Below are 20808 nucleotides of genomic sequence, written 5' to 3'. Positions count from 1 at the left end.
TGTTGTAGAGAGAACAAAATGGGAATGTTTATGGTAGGATGGAGATCAGGAGGGTTTGAGTGACAAGGTAATGGTGTGCTGAGTGAAGGAGGGTGGTGTTAGCTAGTCAATAACAAAATATGTCTGAGTGGTGTAAATAGGACAAGGAAAAAAGATAATGAATCCTGAAAATTTGAAATAATGCAAAACGAGGTGAGGTGAACTGCAAGGAGGATATTCATATTTTTAAAGAAGAAAATGACTGGTGGAATGGAATATGGTAGAAATTTATTGTCTTTTTACTTAGCATAATACTTCTAAAGGTCAATTTACCTCATCTATAATATCAATTTCAATGTAATTGTGAATACAGCCAGATTATTTAAGAAACCTACCTTGTGACAAGAATGAAGAAAGTAGGAGCAGGCATAGGCCTCTTGGCCTCTCAGGCGCCCCCCCCCCCCCCCCCCCCCCCCATTCAATTTGACCATGACTGATCTACCTCGGGCCTAAACTACTACGCTGTGCCAGATCCCCATAGCCCTCAATCCCTGATCTCAATTAAGTTAAGAACTTATTTTTAGCTGTTTTGAACACTAAGAAAGTCACAGGTTAGACCCTTTCATCTGCATGGAGTTATTTGATCACAGCTGTGGCAACAGAGCAGACTTTGCTCTGTTGGAAAGCAGAGAAACTTGGTTTGAGTCAATTACCCTGCTTGCTACTAAGTATTTCTGCTAGAAGTGCATGTACTTGAATATGTGGCTATTCATTTTAGACTTTGCCATTTTCCCATGGTGTCTTTATTTTACAAAGTTGAGAAAGTGGTAATTATGATTGAGTTTTTAAACAATCTTGATTAGTGAGGCCAACTCAATCATTCCTTCTGAATCCATCTTCAGCATTCTACAGCGTGGGCCATTTTAAGATTGGGTTACAAATTTATTAACCTTTCATATTAAATTTTGTCATAGGCATGGCGGATCTGCAGAGAACAAGGACAGCTCAGATTTCCCAGGGTTGGTGTACTTGTTTTTTTTCTTGTATTTTACAAATTGTTTCTTTTCAAGCCAATCTATATTAATGCACTACATTCCATCTTATGTGAATTATAAGACTGACTGCATTGATGCTTTAAAATATTTATTTGCTAATAATTAGAGCATTTGAAAACCTAAATTATATGAATAAAAATAAGTTAGAACTAGCTTGGTCCACCACCTTTTATTCTGGTTTCTAATCAAACATGAGCTGATGGAACAGTGTGACATGCAATTCACAGAAATGCTATGCAGGACTGTCTCCAGTAATTAAGGTCACTTCTTCTTGACCTTCAATGGTACCACTGTTGCCAACTATGCCTCCAACCTTCCCCCGGCTCCTTGTCAATAGAATTCAATTAATAATGTAAATACTAAGCACTCTGTGCTGAGGGCTTGTTTAGATATCCCCAAAATCATTCTATCGTTAAAGGTGAAGTCGTGTCCATGATAGAACACTTGTTGTGTACCTAGATAGATAAAACCACAGTGAAGTGCTATCAAAATGGATATACTCTGCTTCTTGATCTATCTTTTGAAGGATGGATATCCATACTCTGGATGTAGTATATACTATCTACATAATGTGCTACTGCACAGTCTCCTCCATTGGGAGCAGTACAATCATTGTAATGCAGTCAAATACAAATTTCTTCCTGAGCCAAACCATTGGATGTCCTCCTTTACTAGTTAACTAACATTTTAGATTTTTTTTCTCTCTAGAATGACCTCATGCCTGCTGCATTTGAAGGATAAACCCTCAGAATTTTCATTCCTGCAACAACCTAAGTCAGAGGAAATGTTTTACGCAGTCCCTTTGTCATCCATTCAGCTCACAATTGAAGGCTAGGGCAGATTTGATGGAAATGGAATTTTTTAAAATATGTAGCTGAAAACACAGCAAACAAGCAAAAACTACATAGGATTTGCACAGACTTAATCATTCTTGTTCCATTGTAATGTACTTTTCTGATATTTTTGTTTCTAAAATCTCAGTAGTGGTAATTTTCAAATGTGTACTTCATTAATCTTGACAGTGCTTTTTTTAAATATTCTATACAGTTTAGTCTTAAGAACTTATTTTGACGATGGTCCAGATACAGTTTCTGCTCTTCCAGCAAAATTCTCGGCCCTATTAATTTAATTGCAGCTTTGTATTTTCAATTCCTATCCATAATCCATATTTGATACATTACATAATGTTAAATACTGTCTTTATAGATTGTGTATCATGTCAATAAATTTTAACTTGTTGATGTAACACAGGCTGAGTTGGAGTGGGGAAAATCAAATTACATCCAGATAAAAAGAATAAAAGAGGTGAGTTTATTTTGTATCATTAGATTGTAATATGTTTATGCGGGATCATTTGCTATTAATCGTGTAGCTCTGTTCTTCTACTGAGAACCAGGGGTCCATTTCTGATTCAAGGGGCCATTCATATCTCCTGATCTCAACTGTAAGTTTCCCTAACTTCCTGAAAGTCTTTTTAGCAGAATGAACACTTGAATTTTGTTATATACTGGCAGGTCACTTCTGACATTACGACCATGGATTGGATATCTGATTATAGAAATTGGAGTAAAAGGGGAATTGTCTTTCCTCCTTGTGCATTTTTCTGAAAATAGTGGAAAAAGCAAGAAAATTGCTCTAGCGTTCCAACAGGAAAACTTTTCCGGGATTTTAAATTGATTATGAAAGTCGTCTGCTTCACTGTAGGAAACTGTATGTTCATCCAAGGTGACGAAACATCAAGGCAGTAGACTACTCTTGATCTTAAGGTCTTCCAGGCATTTAAATCTCTGGACAAAATTACTCCATGGATTTGCCACCCTTCCAATCTAATCCAAAAAAAAGTTGTAAAAACTTGTAGCATAAGGGACTTGGGAGTCCTAGTGCAGGATTCCCTAAAGGTTAACCTGCAGGTTGAATCGGTAGTAAGGAAGGCAAATGCAATGTTAACATTCATTTCAAAAGGACTAGAATATAAAAGCAAGGATATAATGCTGAGGCTTTATAAGGCATTGGTCAGACCACATTTGGAATATTGTAAGCAGTTTTGGGCCCCATATCTAAGGAGGGGTGTGTTGGCATTGGAGAGAGTCCAGAGGAGGTTTACAAGAATGATCCCAGGAACAAAGGGGTTAACGTATGAGGAGCATTTGATGGCTCTGAGCCTCTAATCGCTGGAGTTTAGAAGGATGGGGGGGATGTCATTGAAACTTATTGAATATTGAAAGGCCTGGATAGAATGGACCTGGAGAGGATGTTTCCAGTCATGGGGGAGTCTAGGACTAGAGGGTACAGCCTCAGAATAGAAGGACGTCCCCTTAGAACAGAGACGAGGAGTAATTTCTTTAGCCAGAGGGTGGTGAATCTGTGGAATTCATTGCCACAGACGACTGTGGAGGCCAAGTCATTGAGTATATTTAAAGCTGAGGTTGATAGGTTCTTGATTAGTAAGGGTGTCAAAAGTTATGGGGAGAAGGCAGGAGAATGGGGTTGAGAGAGAAAAATAAATCAGCCATGATTGAAATGGCAGAGCAGACGATGGGCCGAATGGCCTGATTCTACTCCTTTGTCTTGTGGTCTAAGCAAAATTGTATGTACTTTGCAGTTAATTAAGAATTCCTTGACGTTAACAAATGCACTTGTAAAAAACATCTTTTTTTTCCCAAAAGCAGTGACTTGCAGTAGGATGCATTTTCATGTACAGTCCTCTATTCCAAGTGGTTCATCTTCATAAATTAGCTTGATCTAAAGCCTGTTCAAACATTGTGGGGTGGAATAACAACCAATGCTCAGTCCAAATCTGTGTGATTAGGACTTTCCTTAAAGTACTACTCAGACCACACAATCTAACCATGATAAGATAGAAAATTAACTTTGGTGGCTAGATCAAAATAAATAGGAGGATATTGCCTGACAATTATATTCCTCTCTGTTCATCTCCATTGGAAACAAATGTGTAGGAAGGCCTTAACCTATTCCAGATAGATTGTTAGGGATTTAACATTTGTGACCACCAAGGAATTTCAAGGTGCTGCAAAAGCATAATGCATTCAGAGTGAAGCTTAAATTATCCTTTAGTGTAGTAAAGGAAATGAACCATTGTTTCAAAAATGAGTTTATTGAGAGTTGTAAAGAGACAGACAAGTATTGAATTTGGCCTTGAGGGCTGAATCTGCTGAGTGTAAATCAATGACTGAAATCTAAAAAATTAAAGAGACACCATTCTGTTTCTTGTAGGTGACTAAGGTGAAGTGAGAAGAAAAAAAGTTCTCTGAAAAGTTTTTATTAATAAAATGGAGATTAACTTGGCTGTTGAAGTGGAATGTAGTACTGAGAAGAGGTTAAGAAAATATTGAAACCCTTCAGAGATGCAAATTAAATTAAAATGAATATGAACTAAAAACAATGCTCATAGTAAATGTGTTTTTTCACAAAGAAAAATACTAAGCACTTCCACAAAAGTGCCAGTAGCTTTTATATCACTTGGCTATGTATTCCTTGTACACCAAATACCATTAATAATCATAGAGTCATAAAACACGGAAACAGGCCCTTCAGTCCAACTGGCTCATGCCGACCAAGATGCCCATTTAAGCTCGTCCTGTTTGCCCGCATTTGGCCCAGATCCTTCTCAACCTTCCCTATCCATGTACCTGCCTCAACCACTTCCTCTGGTAGCTCTTTCCACATATGGACCAGCCTCTGGGTGGAAAAGTTACTCCTATTAAATCTTTCCCCTCTCGCCTTAAACCCATTCCCTCTAGTTCTTGACTCTCCAGCCCTGGGAAATAGACTGTGTATTCACCCTATCTATGCCCCTCATGATTTTGATCACCCCTCATTTTCCTGCACTCCAACAAAAGTCTTAGCCTACTCAACCTCCCTCTATAACTCAGTCACTTGAATCCTGGCAACATCTTTGTAAATTTTTTCTGCATTCTTGCCAACTTAATGGCATCTTCGCTATAGCACGGTGACCAAAACTGAATACAGTATTCCAAATGTGGTTTCACCAATGCCTTGTACAACTGCAACATAATATCCCAATTTCTATACTCAGTGCCCTGACCGATGAAGGCCAAAAGCCACCTTCACCAACCTGTCCACTTTCAGGGAACCAGGTGTTTGTACTCCTAGGTCCCTCTGTTCTACAACACTCCCCAGGGCCATGCCATTCACTGAAAGACCTACCCCAATTTGTCTTTCCAAAATGCAACACCTCACACTTACCTGAATTAGTGCCTGTTTGCTATTCCTTGGCCCACTTACCCAGCAGATCAAGATCCCTCTGTAATCCCTGATAACCATCTTCACTGTCTATGACACCTATCTTAGTATCATCTGCAAACTTGCTAACCATACCTTGTACATTGTCATTCAACTTGCTGATATAGATGACAAATAGCAAAGGGCCTAGCACCAACCCCTGAGGCACACCACCGCTCACAGGCCTCCGGTCTGAGAAACCTTCCACCATCACCCTTTGTTTCCTACCATCGAGCCAATTGTCTATCCGATTAGCTATCTCTCCCTGAATCCCATTTGATCTAACTTTCCCTGGCAGCCTACCATGCAGAACCTTATCAAAGGTCTTGCTGAAGTCCATATAAATTGTCTACCACCCTGCCCTCATTGATCTTCTTGGTTACTTCTTCAAAGCACTCAGTCAAATTCGTGAGACGTGATTTCCCATGCACAAAGCCATGCTGACTACCCCTAGTCAACCCTTTCCAAATGCATGTATATCTTATCCGTTGGCATCCCCTCAAGTAACTTGCCCTCCACAGATGTCAGCCTCACAGTCTATAGTTCCCAGGTTTTTCTTTGCAGCCTTTCTTAAATAAAGGCACAACATTAGCCACCCTCCAATGGTCTGGCGCCTCAGCTTAGCTAATGATGATGCATCTATATCAGCCAGGGCTCCTGCAATTTTTTTCTCTAGCTTCCCACAGTGTTCTTAGATATACCTGATCAGGCCCTGGAAATTTATCTAGCTTCATATGTTTTAAGATGCCCTACATCTCTTCTGCTGTAATGCAGACTATGCCCAAGACATCCCCATCAAATATCTCAAGTTTCTAAGTCTTCATGTCTTTCTCCATGGTAAAAACAGAGGAGAAATGGTCATTGAGGACCTTACCCATCTCCTGTGGCCCCACACATAGGTGTCCACCTTGATCTTTGAGGGGCCCTATTCTCTCTTTAGTTAGTCTTTGTTTTTCCCCTTAATATACTTAAAATCTCTTTGGATTCTCCTTGAAGCTATCTCTTGCTCCCTTTTTGCCCTTCTGATTTCCTCCTTAAAATATACTCCTGATTCCCCATACTACTCCAGGGATTTGCTTGATCCCAGCTGCCTGTACCTGACCCAGGCTGCCTCCTTTTCCCTGGCTAGGGCCTTAGTATCAGTTGTCATCCAGGGTTCCCTGTTCCTGCCAGCCTTGTTTTTCACTCTAATAGGAATATGCAGACCTTGAACTCTTGTTATCTCACTTTTAAAAGCCTCTCTCTTGCCAGATGTCCCGTTGCCTGCAAACAACCAACTCAAGCCAATTTTTGCAGGTTTCTCTCTAACACTCCCCTAATTTAAAACTTTAACTTGTGAATCAGATCTGTTCTTTCCTATAACTAAGTAAAAACAAATAGAGCTGTAGTCACTCGTCCCAAAGTACTCCCCCACTGACACGTCACACTAATAGTCTACAGGGAAAGTCAGGTGAATGTGAAATCAATGAAGTTCTAAAGGTCAGTAAAATGAGCTTGGACCTCAATGAGCAGGTGCTGGATTGTTCAAAACAAGAATGTAGGAAAGTTTGCACTTCTAAGGTTAGGCCACTAAGGGGACCAGTGCAATTTTTTTCATATTTTTGGAAAAAGGCGAGCAACAAAGAGAAGGTTGATAACAAGGGACATTACATACAAGTCCAGGGATGCTGCTTAAAAGCTGAATTTGACCCTGGTGAGATCACACCTGGAATACTACACAAAAGTTTAGTCTTTTTGCATGAAAAAGGAGATATTTGAAGGAGCACTGAGAAGGGTTGCTGGCTTAAAGGGAATGCTGTAAGACGAGGCCTATGATTCTTTCCTCTCCCAAAAAGAGAAGGGTGAGGAAATAAGTTTTTAGTGATTAAAGTTGTGAAAGTTTGGACAAGTTAGTTCCATATACATGTTCTGATTACAAAGGGTCACGTTCATAAATTTATTACAAGAAAAGAAAATAGAGAATCCACAAGGTGATAAAACCATTAGCTCTACATTGGTAGCTTATATACTAATTGATTTATTGGGAACAATGATATGATGGATCTGTACAATGATTACCTCGTGAGCGGGTGCCTGCTGGCTTCTATCCTACCTGATTGCACTTTGTATTTTTTAAGAGAGACATTTTGGAAAGCTTTTGAAGTTCTTGGAAAAATTGCTGTGTAAACTTAAAATATCTGGTATCCTTTTCAAAGGATGGAAGACTAACAAGATGCAAATGAGGTTCACCTGGGATTTGTGAAGATCTCTAATTTTTCTCTTCCAAGTAAATTTTATTGGACTAGTTCTTTCTGATTAGGTCCTCTTGCCCAGAATTGTCACTTACAATCTCCTTACACCAGTACTCGCCTAGTGTGGATGCCTTCCTAACCTAAAGCAGCCTGAATGGTTTCAGTGTTCCAGTAGAGCAGCAAGGTAGCCCTGCTCTAAAAACTTTTACAACCAGCAAAGCACCATCCCCAGCTTCATCAGCACTAACAGCTATAAATAATTTGTAATTTCTCTTGCATTTCTGTCATTCAGAGATGGTTAAAAGCTACTAAATTGAACTTATTTTTTTAAAAAACCTAAATTATTTAATTATAAATTTAATATCTAAATCCACTAATTCTTAAGAATAATTAGAATGCAAGACTTTGCCCTCCTGTCAATAAATCTGGAACTTCCACTTGACAGAATGTGCAGAAATTCCAGATATTATCATTTAACATCATATGCACAAGTACATGTATGTACATGTGCAATGAAAAACTTGCTTGCAGCAGTGTCACAGGCACATAAGCAGCATTCACAAGAAAAACAAACATAAATTATTAACCATAAATAATGCACAATTTTTACAAGAACACAATTAGAACAAAAAGAACAAAGTCCATTTTAGTGCAAAGTGGTCGTAGTGTTGCTAGTGATTAGGGTTTTGCCAGTTGGTTCAAGAACCAAGTGGTTGAAGGGAAGTAGCTGTTCTTGAACTTGGTGGTGTGGGGCTTCAGGCTTCTGTACCTCCTGCTTGTGATGGTAGCTGCGAGAAGATGGCATGGCCCGGATAGTGGGGATCTTTGATGGATGTTGCTGCCTTAAGGCAGTGCCTCCTGTAGATACTACTGATGGTGGAGAGGGATGTGCCTGTGATGTATTGGGAAGAGTCAACTACTCTCTGCAGCTTCTTGCATTCCTGCGCATCTGAATTGGTATTGGTTTATTATTGTCACTTTTACCGAGGTACAGTGAAAAACTTGTCTTACAAACCGATCTTACAGGTCAATTCATTACACAGTGCAGTTACTTGCGGTACCAGATCATGATGCAACCAGTCAGGATACTTTCAACAGTACATCTTTAGAAGTTTGTTAGAGTGTTTGGTGACAAGCCAAACCTCCTAAGAAAGTAAAGGTGCTATTGCGCTTTCCTTATGATTGCCTCTATTTGCTGGGTCCTGGACAGGTCATCCAATATGTTAAGGCCCAGGAATTTAAAGCTGCTGACTCTCTCCACCACTGATCCCCCAAGGATGACTGGCGCATGTTCACCCTCCTTCCCCTTCTTGAAATCAACAATCAGCTCTTTAGTTTTGCTGATGTTGAGCGAGAGGTGGTTGTTGCGGCACCACTCAACCAGGTGTCCTATCTCATTCTGGTAAGCTGACTCATCGCCAGCTGCGATTCGTCCAACAACGATATTGTCATTGGTGAATTTGAAGGTGGCATTGGAGCTATGGTTAGCCACACAATAGAGAGTAGAGCAGGGGGCTAAGCATGCGGCCTTGAGGCATACCTGTGCTGATGATCAGCGAGGAGGGGATGTTGTTACCAATCCTTGCTGATTGAGGTCTGCCGATGAGGAAGTGGAGTATCCAGATGCAGAGGGAGGTACAGAGGCTCAGGTCTGGAAGCTTGATGATGAGTTTGGATGGGATGATTGTGTTGAACGCTGAGCTGTGGTCGATGAATGGCAGCCTGATGTAAGAGTTCCTGTTGTCCAGATGGTCCAGAGCAGAGTGAAGAGCCAGAGAAATCTCATCTGCCGTTGACCTGTTGTGGCGGTAGGCAAATTGGAGCAGATCCAGGTCATCAGAGGCAGGATTTGATTCGTGCCATAACCAACCTCTCAAAGCATTTCATTATGATTGATATAAGCTCTAACAGATGGTAGCCGTTGAGGCAGGTCACCACGCTCTTCTTGGGCACCAGTTAAATAGCTAACTGCTTGAAGTTTTATTCAGAATCTCTAGTACTGGCTTGAGATCTTGCCAAATGATTTGGAAGAGGGTGGTGAGATAACTGCAGTTTTAGACATTGGAAAGAGAGGAGCAGTGTGTATTTAATTCATGACAATCTAGCCAGTGAAAAGGCTGAAGGAGATCAACAAGTGATAGGAAACTTAACATTCTTCTCCTACCTGGCAGTCCCTTAAAATCAAACATGACTTGTTTCTCTTCCAGTTTTGAGGAGTGGAAGATGCCTGTGTGTGAATTCTTTTAAAGATGGGTCATTGGTGCACACCAGCTGCTTCATGGCCTTGATAGCAAGCTCTTAGCCTCGTGGCAGCAAGATCAAAGACCACACACATTACATTCAAAAGTGTGTGGGTGTAGTCACTAGTTATGGTGATGTAGGGAAAAAGGTAATGAATTTGCATACAGCAAGATCCCACCATCAACTATATGGTAAATGGAGTATTTTTTTGAAATGTTTCTCAAATGATGGATATTGGCACCAGGGAGAAATTCATTGTGTTTCTTGGAAATGGTCCCATGGAATTTTTTCAAACCCATAGGAGAGTGCAGACTAGGCTTCTTCTCGCCTGACAGTGTGGCAGCCCTTGAGCACAATGTTTGAGTAACCTAGATCTTTGTTAGTTTCTGGAATGGGACTTGACCCCAGACCCTGCGGATTTAATAACTAGAATGTACTACTCTATGATTCTATTAGGTACATGGATGGGAGGAGTTTGGAGGGATATGGTCTGGGTGCAGGTAGATGGGACTAGGTAGAAGATCAGGTCAGCATGGACTAGATGGGCCGGAAGGCCTGTTTCTGTGCTGTAGTACTCTGACTCTAATGCTATCCACTGAGCCAGAATGACCATTATTTTATCCACCAAAATCCAGACGTGTGGCATTGCAGATTTCCATCTCTTTCTTGCTCAAGAACACAGTAGCTCTTAGTCTTACCAACTGACCAGATCCTGCTGTTAAATTTCATAACTCGTATAACGGCACGGGGCAGAAGATTTATTTCATTCACCTCCACATTGTTCATTTATTGAGAATATTGCAACAACATCCAGGGGACTGATTATGAATTATACAAAAGTCACTTTACACCCTCTCAGCATGGTCAACAATGAATATCTTGCAACTGCATTTTGTCTTCAACACGTGAGAGAACTGATTGTGTTTTATGGGAGGTTCTAAAGGAGAAAGATGGAGAAGCTTGTGAGAATTCCAGAGGCTTGGTGGCTGCAGACACAGTTGCCAATTAACAGACGTTTGACAAGGGATGTGGTTGTATCAGAGGCTGTTGTGTTTTGGGAGTCTTGCAGAGCAAGAAGAATCTAAAGAGAAAATAATGGATTTAAACGGGTAGATGAGAACTTTTAAATGGAGATATTGGGGGACCAGGAACCAGTGTAGAACAACAAGCATGGAGAAGCAGGACAAATGATGCAGAGCAGGATGCATTCTGAGAACTTATGATGAAAATGGGGAGCAGGTCAGGAGGTAGCTGGAGTACTTGTGTTCCGAGTTAACAAAAGCATGAACAAGGCCTTCAACAAGAGAGGCAGGGACAAAGTAGGCTGTAGGTAGTCATTGTGAGGTGAGGAAACAAATTACAGAGCAAATTTAAATACTTGTTTCTAATTTTTTTTCATAACTAAAGACATTGTATGGTTTTCAGTTGTGAAAATTTATCAGCAACTTTATGGTGGTTCCTGCCTACATCCTAACTCTCTCTATTGTTATTGCTTATTTTTGTGTTTTTTATATTCCAATGTTAATTATAAGCATTAAGAATTTGATTTTAAAAGCAAATCTGACTTCCTTTTTGGGCGAACTGCACTCGGGTTTAATAACTATCCTAGTCAAAATGGAGAAATTATGAATTTGGATGTTGGGTATGCCTGAGGGAAAATGCTCAAGGAAGGAATGCTGTCTTTCAAGGAGATTACTTATTTGAGGTAGCAGGAGTGTATCAGATTAAGATCCATTTACTATAATTTATTCTGAATCTTAACATTAAACATAATTAAGAGTAGTAATTAATGATTAGAATGTTGACCCATAATCTAAATCATAGATTTAAAACTGAAGCTGTATAGTGTTCTTAAGAGCTGTATCCCAGGACTGAACACCAAATGTATAACTGAGGCGTGGGGAGGGGAATGCCATTAAAACACAAGTCTTAAAACTGATACCCAGAATTTGATGACTCTCTTCTAATTAGTGATCAAATGACTTGGACTATTTACTCAGGAATTGTCTTTCAGGTATTGTTATGGAGGCAAGACCATGTGGGTTCAATTTGGTAGCTTGGGAAAGTGGGGAAGTATCATGAGATTCAATGAACTTGAACTTTCAGGGCTAGGTGCTCTCTCTTCCCCTTTTACTGTATCTATGTAACATGAATTCCTGCAAAAGTTCTTTCTTAAGTTGCTTGTGTGCATTTTAGGTGGCACAGTTGTACGAGGAGTTGAAAGAACGGGTACGGCGTTTTAATATGTATGTTGATCAACCCCATGCAAGTACTAATGAAGAGTATGTGCACAAGCAGAGGTTCATTTTGCAGGTACTGCTTATATTGAGAATGTGTTTGTACAAAATATTTTTCAGTTTAGTGCACTGTTTACAAATGAGTAAATTTAGATCACAGTTTATATCAGCAAGTCTGTCCTTGCACGCTGACTTATCACCCTTGGCTCCTTCTGGCCTCTTTGCATCATTGATCTTGAGGAACACAATAGATTCTGTCCCTTCAAGGCATGGCCGATGTTCCTGTGTAGACCAATCCTCTGTTTAATGCATCATTGGGTAGAATTTTATGTAGCTGTTTCTATGCACTTGAGATTTCTGTTTCTGTTTGTATAACTATACTGACTGTCTTTAATGAAATTTAGGGCAAGCTGTTTTTATTTTGGCAATGTTATTGTCTCCACAGGTTGTGCTGGCTGGTGCTTTTTATCCCAACTATTTCACATTTGGTCCAATGTCTGAAGAAGTTGCTATGAAAGACATAGCTGGAAAAGATTCAAAAGCCACAGTAGTGGTATGTAGCTGTTAATTCAGGAGAATGTCCCTGTATCCCAGCATGAACAGATAGTTGTACATTTGATATATTTTGAGAAAGCTGTTGAATTCAATGCTGTGTTTTAGTCGATGTATGTAAAGGATGTCCCAAGTATTTATCCATTCCATTTTTATTTTAAAAGAGAAACCCCTTTTTAAATGTGAAATTTTTTTTACATCATGTATGGCAAGTAAAATAAGCAAAGATAATCAAGATAAGAATATCAGAATTTGTTTATTTGACAATTGCACAGAGTGAAATAGGGATAAAAGAACCAGTTATAACTATAAGTGAAAAGGCAAAGGGCTGTAGATGCTAAAAATCTGAAATAAAACCAGATATTGCTAGAAATAATTAATGGATCAGGGAATATCCGTGGAGAGGAAAACAGATTTAACATTTCAGGTTGATGACCATTCATCAGAACTGATGGAGAGTCATTGACTTGAAATATTACTCTTCCTCTCTACAAATGCTGACTTATCTGCTGAGTGTTTCTGGTATCTTCTGTTTTTATTTAGAGTTAACTACATATAGTATGTACTTTTACAATGCAATAAATTTTAATTAGTATAAAAGTCTTGAACAATTACTTTGGAGAAAGGATGAAGTTGATCTTCACTGGGTGCTACACTAATAAAGCATGCTTCTTTCAAGGTCTGATCAGAGAATGCAATGTTGGTCGTTAATGGTGATTACCATAATTTGAATTTGCCTGTCTGTACTGATGGGACCTGCAGATATGGCACTTAAACACTAATTGGATGCAATTTTTGTGAAGAAGTATAGATGCCCCTCATCTGCTCAATCAAAAGCATTGATTTTGATGACTGATCTACAGAAGCACACTACAGATTTACTGAGGATATGACACTTGGAGGCCTTGTGGAAATCCAGAACAGGAGGATATTCTGAACCTGCAATAAGAGAGGGAGTCCATCTTGCAATCCTGTTGCTTTCTGCCATGAAGTGTTTATTCCCTATTATCTATTAGAGGGCATTGTACCAAGTAGGATCTGTTTAAATTGTCGTGCAGACTCTTAAATGGAGGCTAGAGGCAACTTGAGTAGTAATTACTCTAGAATGGTCTTTCAAGCAGCACCTCCTCCTGTAGACTACAACTCTGAAACCAAGGTGGCATCTTGTAGTCTAAGACCTGATTTTTGGCTACCATGGATGCTCTTTAGCATCTAAACCATTTGGGTAATGTTGCCTTTCTAAGATTAGAACACCCCTTGCATATCCTATGGACTTTGCTAACACTACCATCATATTCTATAGTCCAGCTAATTAGGGCAGATTAGGCTTGTTCCCTCTATTGGGTTAATGCACTGGGGCTGTGATGGGTTGTTGTACTTTATCTCACTTTTCTTGAGTTACAGAGATGTTAGATGCACAGATTACCCATTCCTCATCTCTTACAAGCTGTTATAGATGAGTAAAATATACCAAAGCATTCCAAGTCTGGTTTGTATCATTAATGAAATGCTTTCTGAATTGAATACCTGAGCTACCATGTTTGTGAAACTGAACTTTGGTTCCCTTTTGTTGTAGGTGAGGAATGTGCCACCTTATGGATTCCTGTACTATAAGCAGCTACAGTCTCTGTTCAGGCAGTGCGGACAAGTCAGAGCTATTTCATTTGAGGGATCTAAGTAAGTTGTTTTTGGTCTGCTGAAACATCATTAACATATTTCATATGAATGTCACCTCAATAATTTAAGTTTCATTTTAATCATCCCAATGTACAGAATGCTTCCTTGCCCAAAATCCTAACTCTTAACATAATACTTCTCCTTATCAACGATAGGGGCTTTGTTGAATTTGTGCAAAATCCAATAAAGAGAACTGAGATTCACCTGCAGTATACATGGCATTGAAAGATGGCCAGCAACGTATTCCCCTGCAGTTGAATATTCATCCTGTGGAAGAGATTTGAACAGTTTGATTCAAGGACAACGTAGTGCAAACTTACGAAACCCAAGGTAATATCTTATTCATGGAGTTATACAGCATGGAAATGGGCCTTTTGGCTCAAATCATCCATGCCAACCAAATTCCCTGCTTGAACTAGTCCCATTTGCCTTTGTTGGCCTGTATCCCTCTAAATCTCTCTTATTCCATGTATCTGTCTAAATGTCTTTAAACATTGGTAATTGTACTCTGCTCTACCACTTCCTCTGGCAGTTCGTACCATATTCCTACCACCTGTGTGGAGGAAAAACTTGACCCTTGGGTCTCCTATAAACCTTTTCACTTTCACCTTAAAACTATGCCCTCTAGCTTTAGACTCCTCTACCCTGGTGAAAAAGATGATGACCGTTCACCATACCTATGCTCGTCACGATGTTATCTACCTCTATAATATCACCTCGCAGCCTCCTGAGCTCCATAGGGGAAAAAAAAGGCCCCAGCCTATCCAGTCTCTACTTGGAACTCAAGTCCTACAGTCCTGGAAACATCCTTGTGAATCTTTTCTGCACCCTTTCAAAGTTAATGACATCCTTTCTTGTAGCTAGGTGACCAGAACTGCGCACTGTACTCCAAGTGCAGTCTCATCAGCATTTTGTACCGCTGTAACATGACATCTCAACTTTTATACTTGGTGCCCTGACCAATGAAGGCAAGCATGCTAAACACCTTCTTCACCAATCTGCTATTGAATAAAATTCACTTTTACCAGAAACATCTTTTCTTAAAAAAAAACTTCAGAATGAGAGCAAGATGAAATTGAAGCAATAAATCTGGAAAATTCAGATTCCTTGCTTGATCTACAGACAAGCCTTGTTTTACTGTAACATTAAATTTCTTGTTAAATAAGGAGATGGAATAGTTTGAAATTGCATAGTATTAGGTTGCCTGCAGCATAATTATGATAGGAAACTAATTGTGTTAAAATGTTCCACCATAAATGGGAGTACTGTACCAAGCAGAATTATAGGAATATGTTCTTCGGAGCAGGGATTGCTCCAGAGTGAAAGACTTGGAAAAGACACAGACATCAAAGACAAAATCTTAACCAAGCGATTTATCAAAGTTGCAATAAAGGCAAGCACTGTAGAATGCATTGATTCATCTCTCATGAGAGTCCAGCTTTACTTCATTTGTATCCACCTGTGAATTCATGATTTGTGAATGATTTGAAGTAAAGATTTTTAATTTCAATGTCAGAAAATTTTACATAAAAATGAAACATAGTACTTAATAATAACCAAACATTCTAGTTCATCATCTTTATTAATTGCATCTTAATTCAGTTTGCTTGCCTGACTGATTCTGAACATTGACTCCAGTTCTATGACTGCTGGAAGGCTGCATTTCTTCACTTAGACAGCAGATGAGTTCCTGCTTTGGAAAGAATGGCTTATGACTGCAACATCAAACTATGAGAAGGTGCAGTCTGAGGAACTGGCTTTGAGACAGAGGAGTAAACTGGTGATGGGAGGAAAATCGGTGACATCTTAAAGAAAGATGGCAATCGCGCTCCACAGTACTATAAGGGCTTTCAGGGTATCGCAGACAATAGTTGCGTATCTTCTGCAACTCAGATTCTACAACTGCTTCTGAACCCCACCCGCCACCCCAGACCCATGCCAGAACAAGCAAATCCAACAAAACAAATGTCTGCAAAAGGTGTTCTGGTCATTGGCTCTTCTTACACAGACCAGTAGTATTTTCCCAAGCAGCATCCTTTTGATCATGAAGCATGGCAATTTTTTCTGCTCAGATGGGTGGGGGCTGGTGTTTTGAGGGGGGGGGGTGGCAGTAGATGGGAAATGCATCTCTCTATTCTCATGACAGCAGTCTGTTTCTGTGAAAGAAAGTGGAGCTTTGAATGGCCTCTGTCTGTATCTCTGGAATTAAAACCTGCACTATCAAGCAGTGGAAGTATTATCGTTGCCTGGCACAGAACTATGTTTCACTTCCAAAATGGAAATATGCACTTCTGGCTCTGCATGAACTTCTGCACCATGTGGAAGATGGACTCCTCCATTATACTATTTCCATTATTGTGCTATGTGAGGCAGGCCAGCATGCCGAGCATTCGGTCGTACATTTGCATCAGCCTTCTTGTGTATGCTCCCCTAACACAGTCCTCCCCTTATCACAGTCCTCCTGTATAGTTTCAGTCCTTGTTGTACTCTGCAGTGATTACTGGATTTTTCTCTATCCCTATTCCTGTCAGGCCCTCTTGGATATTCTTTGTAACTGCACTGGGAGGGGGTAGATGGTGGAACAAGAGTGAAAGGAAGCTGGTTGTGGGGGGTAATTAGGATAGTAGGGAAGTTGGGGGTTATGGGAGCAGGAATAAAGTGAAGGAGGAGCAGAAATGATGGGAAGTTGATATGGGTGAACCACACAATGCTAGGCTGTTGCTTCAGTTCAGGAATAAAAGAATTTCAAGGCAACTGTCTTGATACTTAAATTAATGGACCATCAGAACTAGTTTTGACACAATTCTTACTCTTTGTACTTGAAGTAAAAATGTGAGAAGGAATAGCATTTGAGTATTTGTTGCTTATCCCATTACCATTAAGATGTTGAGAGTCGGTCACAATGCAGCTGGTTATCTCTCTAATACAGATTGTGCGTGGACTATCAAAATTGGGCTGTTCAGCTAATGCCTGAGGAAAAGTCAAGAGGTCCTTTGGAATTGCCATGTGATCCTGTTCCACAATTTTTCACCATGAATGTCACTGAGGTAATAAAAAGAAATCTGAACATGAAAGGAATTGTTGAGTCTGTGATAATTGGTTGGGTCAGGAAAACTCGAGGATAAATAATAGATACAAAGCATTAAGGGGAGAGAGACAGAGAGGTTAGTTTTTGACTGCACTAGCAAAGAATTAGCACAAAACAGTGGACTGTGCTATAAAATTTTATGGTTCTAGCTTGCAATGGTACGGCATGATTAGAATTGAGGTTTTAATAGGTTTATATGGACATAATATCTATTGATTTTGCTTTTGCAATGGCACAGAAATTTTGAGATTGCTGATGAAATATTATCGATCTGAAATGTTAACCAATGATGTCTGACCTGTTGTATATTTTCTGTTTTTATTCAAGCATCTGGATTTTTTGGTTTTATGAGACTTAGAATAACTAAAATTCATGTTTGTTTTGCCAATTAGTGCCACAATAAAACATCTTTGCACAAATGTACAGTAATTTTGTGAGTCTCAGTTGTCTATTAATGTTCTTTATTGATTAAGTTATGAATTTTTTTTTCTCTTTTCAGGTTGTCGAAGTTGGACATTTCTGGGGTTATAGAACAGATGGTGAGAGCTTGCACACACTAGGCAAACTGATGACTGAAATTAAGCAGCTGACATTAACACCACTGATTGTGGAACCATGTCCAGATTTTTGTCTTGCACCATTCACAGACTGTAGTGAAACCCATTACTACAGAGCCAAAGTCTTGCAAGTATCAGGTGATTCAGCTGAGGTAAGAGTTTGACCTGGAAAGATTTTTTTCTCTCTCTCCTTGTGAAATATTAACAACAGTGCATTTTTAGATATTAACATAGTTTGGATGGTGGGGAACTTACACTTGCAGATCAGAAGTCTTTGTGTCAGCCCTGTTTAACCTAGACCTGATTTAGTACCCCACAATTGGCGGTGTCATCTTTTGATGGAAGTGCCAAACAGTGACTGCTCTCTACTTTAAATAAAACGTCAAGATCAGAAATAAAGACCAGATGCCTCTGCAAACATTTCTCTTAACCAACATAAACGGTTCTGGTTTTGTGACGCAAGTTGGAACATTCAGACTCTCCCATGTACATACCTTGGATATATCTTGCCCCACCAAGGAAACCAGTTCATTGCCATTTAGTGTCTCCCATCAGCTGATGAATCAATACTCCTTTGTGTTAAATACTGTTCAGAAGGAACACTACATGAGTAGCAAAGACACAAAATGTACTCCATGTGGGGGTCATCATTTGCCACATCAAGAGTGGATTGGGAGTACCAACACTGAGTTGACTGGCTGAGACCTAAAGGATTTGTCTACCAAACTGGGTCTATGACAGCTGGGAAGAGAAACAATGTAAGTGAAAACTGCTGACCTCCTACCCAGGAATCAGATTCACATGGCGATACTGTATAGGTAGGATTGAACTGATGTTGTGGAGACGCATTCCTGGCTTTACATTAAAGTCTCATGTGGCATTATCATTTTGCTAAATGGAATATGCTCAGAGGAGATCTAACATTTCAAAACTGGGCATCCATATGGCTCTGAAGACTATCAGCAGCAGCAGAGTGGCACTCTGTTTACAATCTCTCACCTTGTGCCTCAATACCATTCCCATCAATCCAGGAGCCTTGTTGTGTTTCCACATGTCTTCTGTGGCCAAAGGTGTGATGCTAACCCGGTAAAATACATCAAGCAGTATTTTTGCATTGCATACTATGAGCAGAGTTAACCGATCATACTTTGAGCAGATCAGAATAGTACTCTGATGCCCCACTGCAATCAGGGATAAGGTACTGGACAATTAAATGATTAGCTGGAGAAAGAGCTCCATGGATATTCTCATCCTCAACATTGCTGGAAATCAACATCTTGGTGTGAACATTGAGCTAAAATACTTAGAACCACTTTCAGTCAGACCTACCAGGAGGTTAATCCACTTGCCTCCTCCTAAGGTCCCTACCATTACAGAGGTCTGCCTTCAGCCAATTTTGTTCACTCTACATGTTATTAAGAAAACTGAGGCCACTAGGTACAGCATAGGCAATAGGACAGACTGTACGACTTTATTCCTGCAGACATTCACCAGAGCTAGCTGAAGCTCCAGCCAATTTATTCTCATTTTACTACACTGCTGACATAATTCTATATAATATGTAAAAATTGCCCAGTTACATCCTTTCTACTAAAAGCAGGCCAATCCAAACTAGCTAAATACTGCCAAATCAATCTACTCTTAACTATTAGCGAGGTGAAGGAAGGTGTCAACTGTGCTATCAAGCAGTGTATAACCACCAGTGACCTACTCACTAACGCATTGTCTGGGTCGTATCAGGACCAAGGTGCTGTGGATCTTATTAGATCCTTGATCCAAAAAACAGGAAAAAAAGATGATTTATGGAGGTGATACAAGAGTTATTGCTCTTGACATCATGGCAACATTTGACTAAATGTAGTTTCAAGGAACATTGACAAGATCCATTGTTGTATTGAAGGAAATAAACTCCACTATCTGGTGCCATACATAACTGAAAGGAAGATGATTGTGGTGGTTGGAGGCTGTTGAAGTGGGACATGAATTTCTGTTATGGAAGTATATTGTCATTCTTATTACCAAGTCAAAATCTTGACATGTTACTCAGCTGCAGAGCAAAAGATCTTGCACATAAACTGCATCAGTCTACGAAGCTGGTTCATAACTATGTTGCTAAGGCAAATTAATAGTATTCATTGAATGCTGGCCTTGTGAGCAATAACAACATTCATGAATGAATAAAATTGGCCATGTTTTTTCTTAAATAAACAGCTTTATCTAGGAAATAAGGAACCAGCTGGAAAGTACTTTGACATTTAATTTGGGATATGAAAGATGCAGCATAAATGCAAATTTTATTCTTTCTTGAATATTTGTAAATAACACATTTTAAGTTAATGTAGTGGAAGGTTTCTCATAATTCCACATTCATTATTACAAACAAGTCACTTTTTTTAGATGTGGATATTTAATAAATGTGTGCAATTTTTTTGTGGTAACCATGCTTTAAAATCAACTTGTATCGATTTACTTTGCATGAAACACAAGCTGTATGTTGTTGTTGCTAATATTTCTTGGGCAACCTTGTATGGTGTTTTGTCTTTTTCTGTTTATGTTCATTATCTGATAACTGTTATCGTTGCTGGAGGGTTTCAAGCAATTGTGGTGAGAAAGTCACTGAGGTCAGCTAGTTTATTTTAATATATGTTTACAATTCTTAAGATAATTGAAATTACCAATGGTCTATATAAATCATTCTCAATTCCAAAGTAATGCATGCTCATCTCCCCATGACTCGCCCAATTATTTTATCTTTCTATTTTGCTACGAGATAGCCTTGCAAAGGTGGGACAGCTGGCGATGTTAGAAAGCAGGTACTTGCATTTCTCCTTTGCACTCTGATTTTGTGCCGGACTACACAAAATCAAAGTGCAGAGGAGCTGTGCCAATATCTGCTTTTAGTGGATCAGAGTTGCATTTTAATTATCA

At 39.5% G+C, this 20808-nt stretch overlaps 1 protein-coding gene across 1 annotated transcript in view; it reads left to right on the top strand.

Annotated features, from left to right (window-relative positions):
- tdrd9 (tudor domain containing 9) overlaps positions 1-20808 on the top strand; it is a 67342-nt gene that overhangs the window by 29616 nt on the left and 16918 nt on the right. The window contains 9 exon segments of the mRNA XM_052017528.1: positions 954-998; positions 2286-2339; positions 11966-12082; positions 12452-12559; positions 14135-14235; positions 14391-14434; positions 14437-14515; positions 17165-17282; positions 17823-18032. Of these exon segments, the coding sequence (XP_051873488.1) occupies positions 954-998; positions 2286-2339; positions 11966-12082; positions 12452-12559; positions 14135-14235; positions 14391-14434; positions 14437-14515; positions 17165-17282; positions 17823-18032 (876 nt within the window).

The sequence above is a fragment of the Pristis pectinata genome, chromosome 1, assembly GCF_009764475.1.
Source record: "Pristis pectinata isolate sPriPec2 chromosome 1, sPriPec2.1.pri, whole genome shotgun sequence".
NCBI classification, from domain to species: Eukaryota; Metazoa; Chordata; class Chondrichthyes; order Rhinopristiformes; family Pristidae; genus Pristis; species Pristis pectinata.
This window is presented reverse-complemented; position numbering and strand designations above follow the sequence as displayed.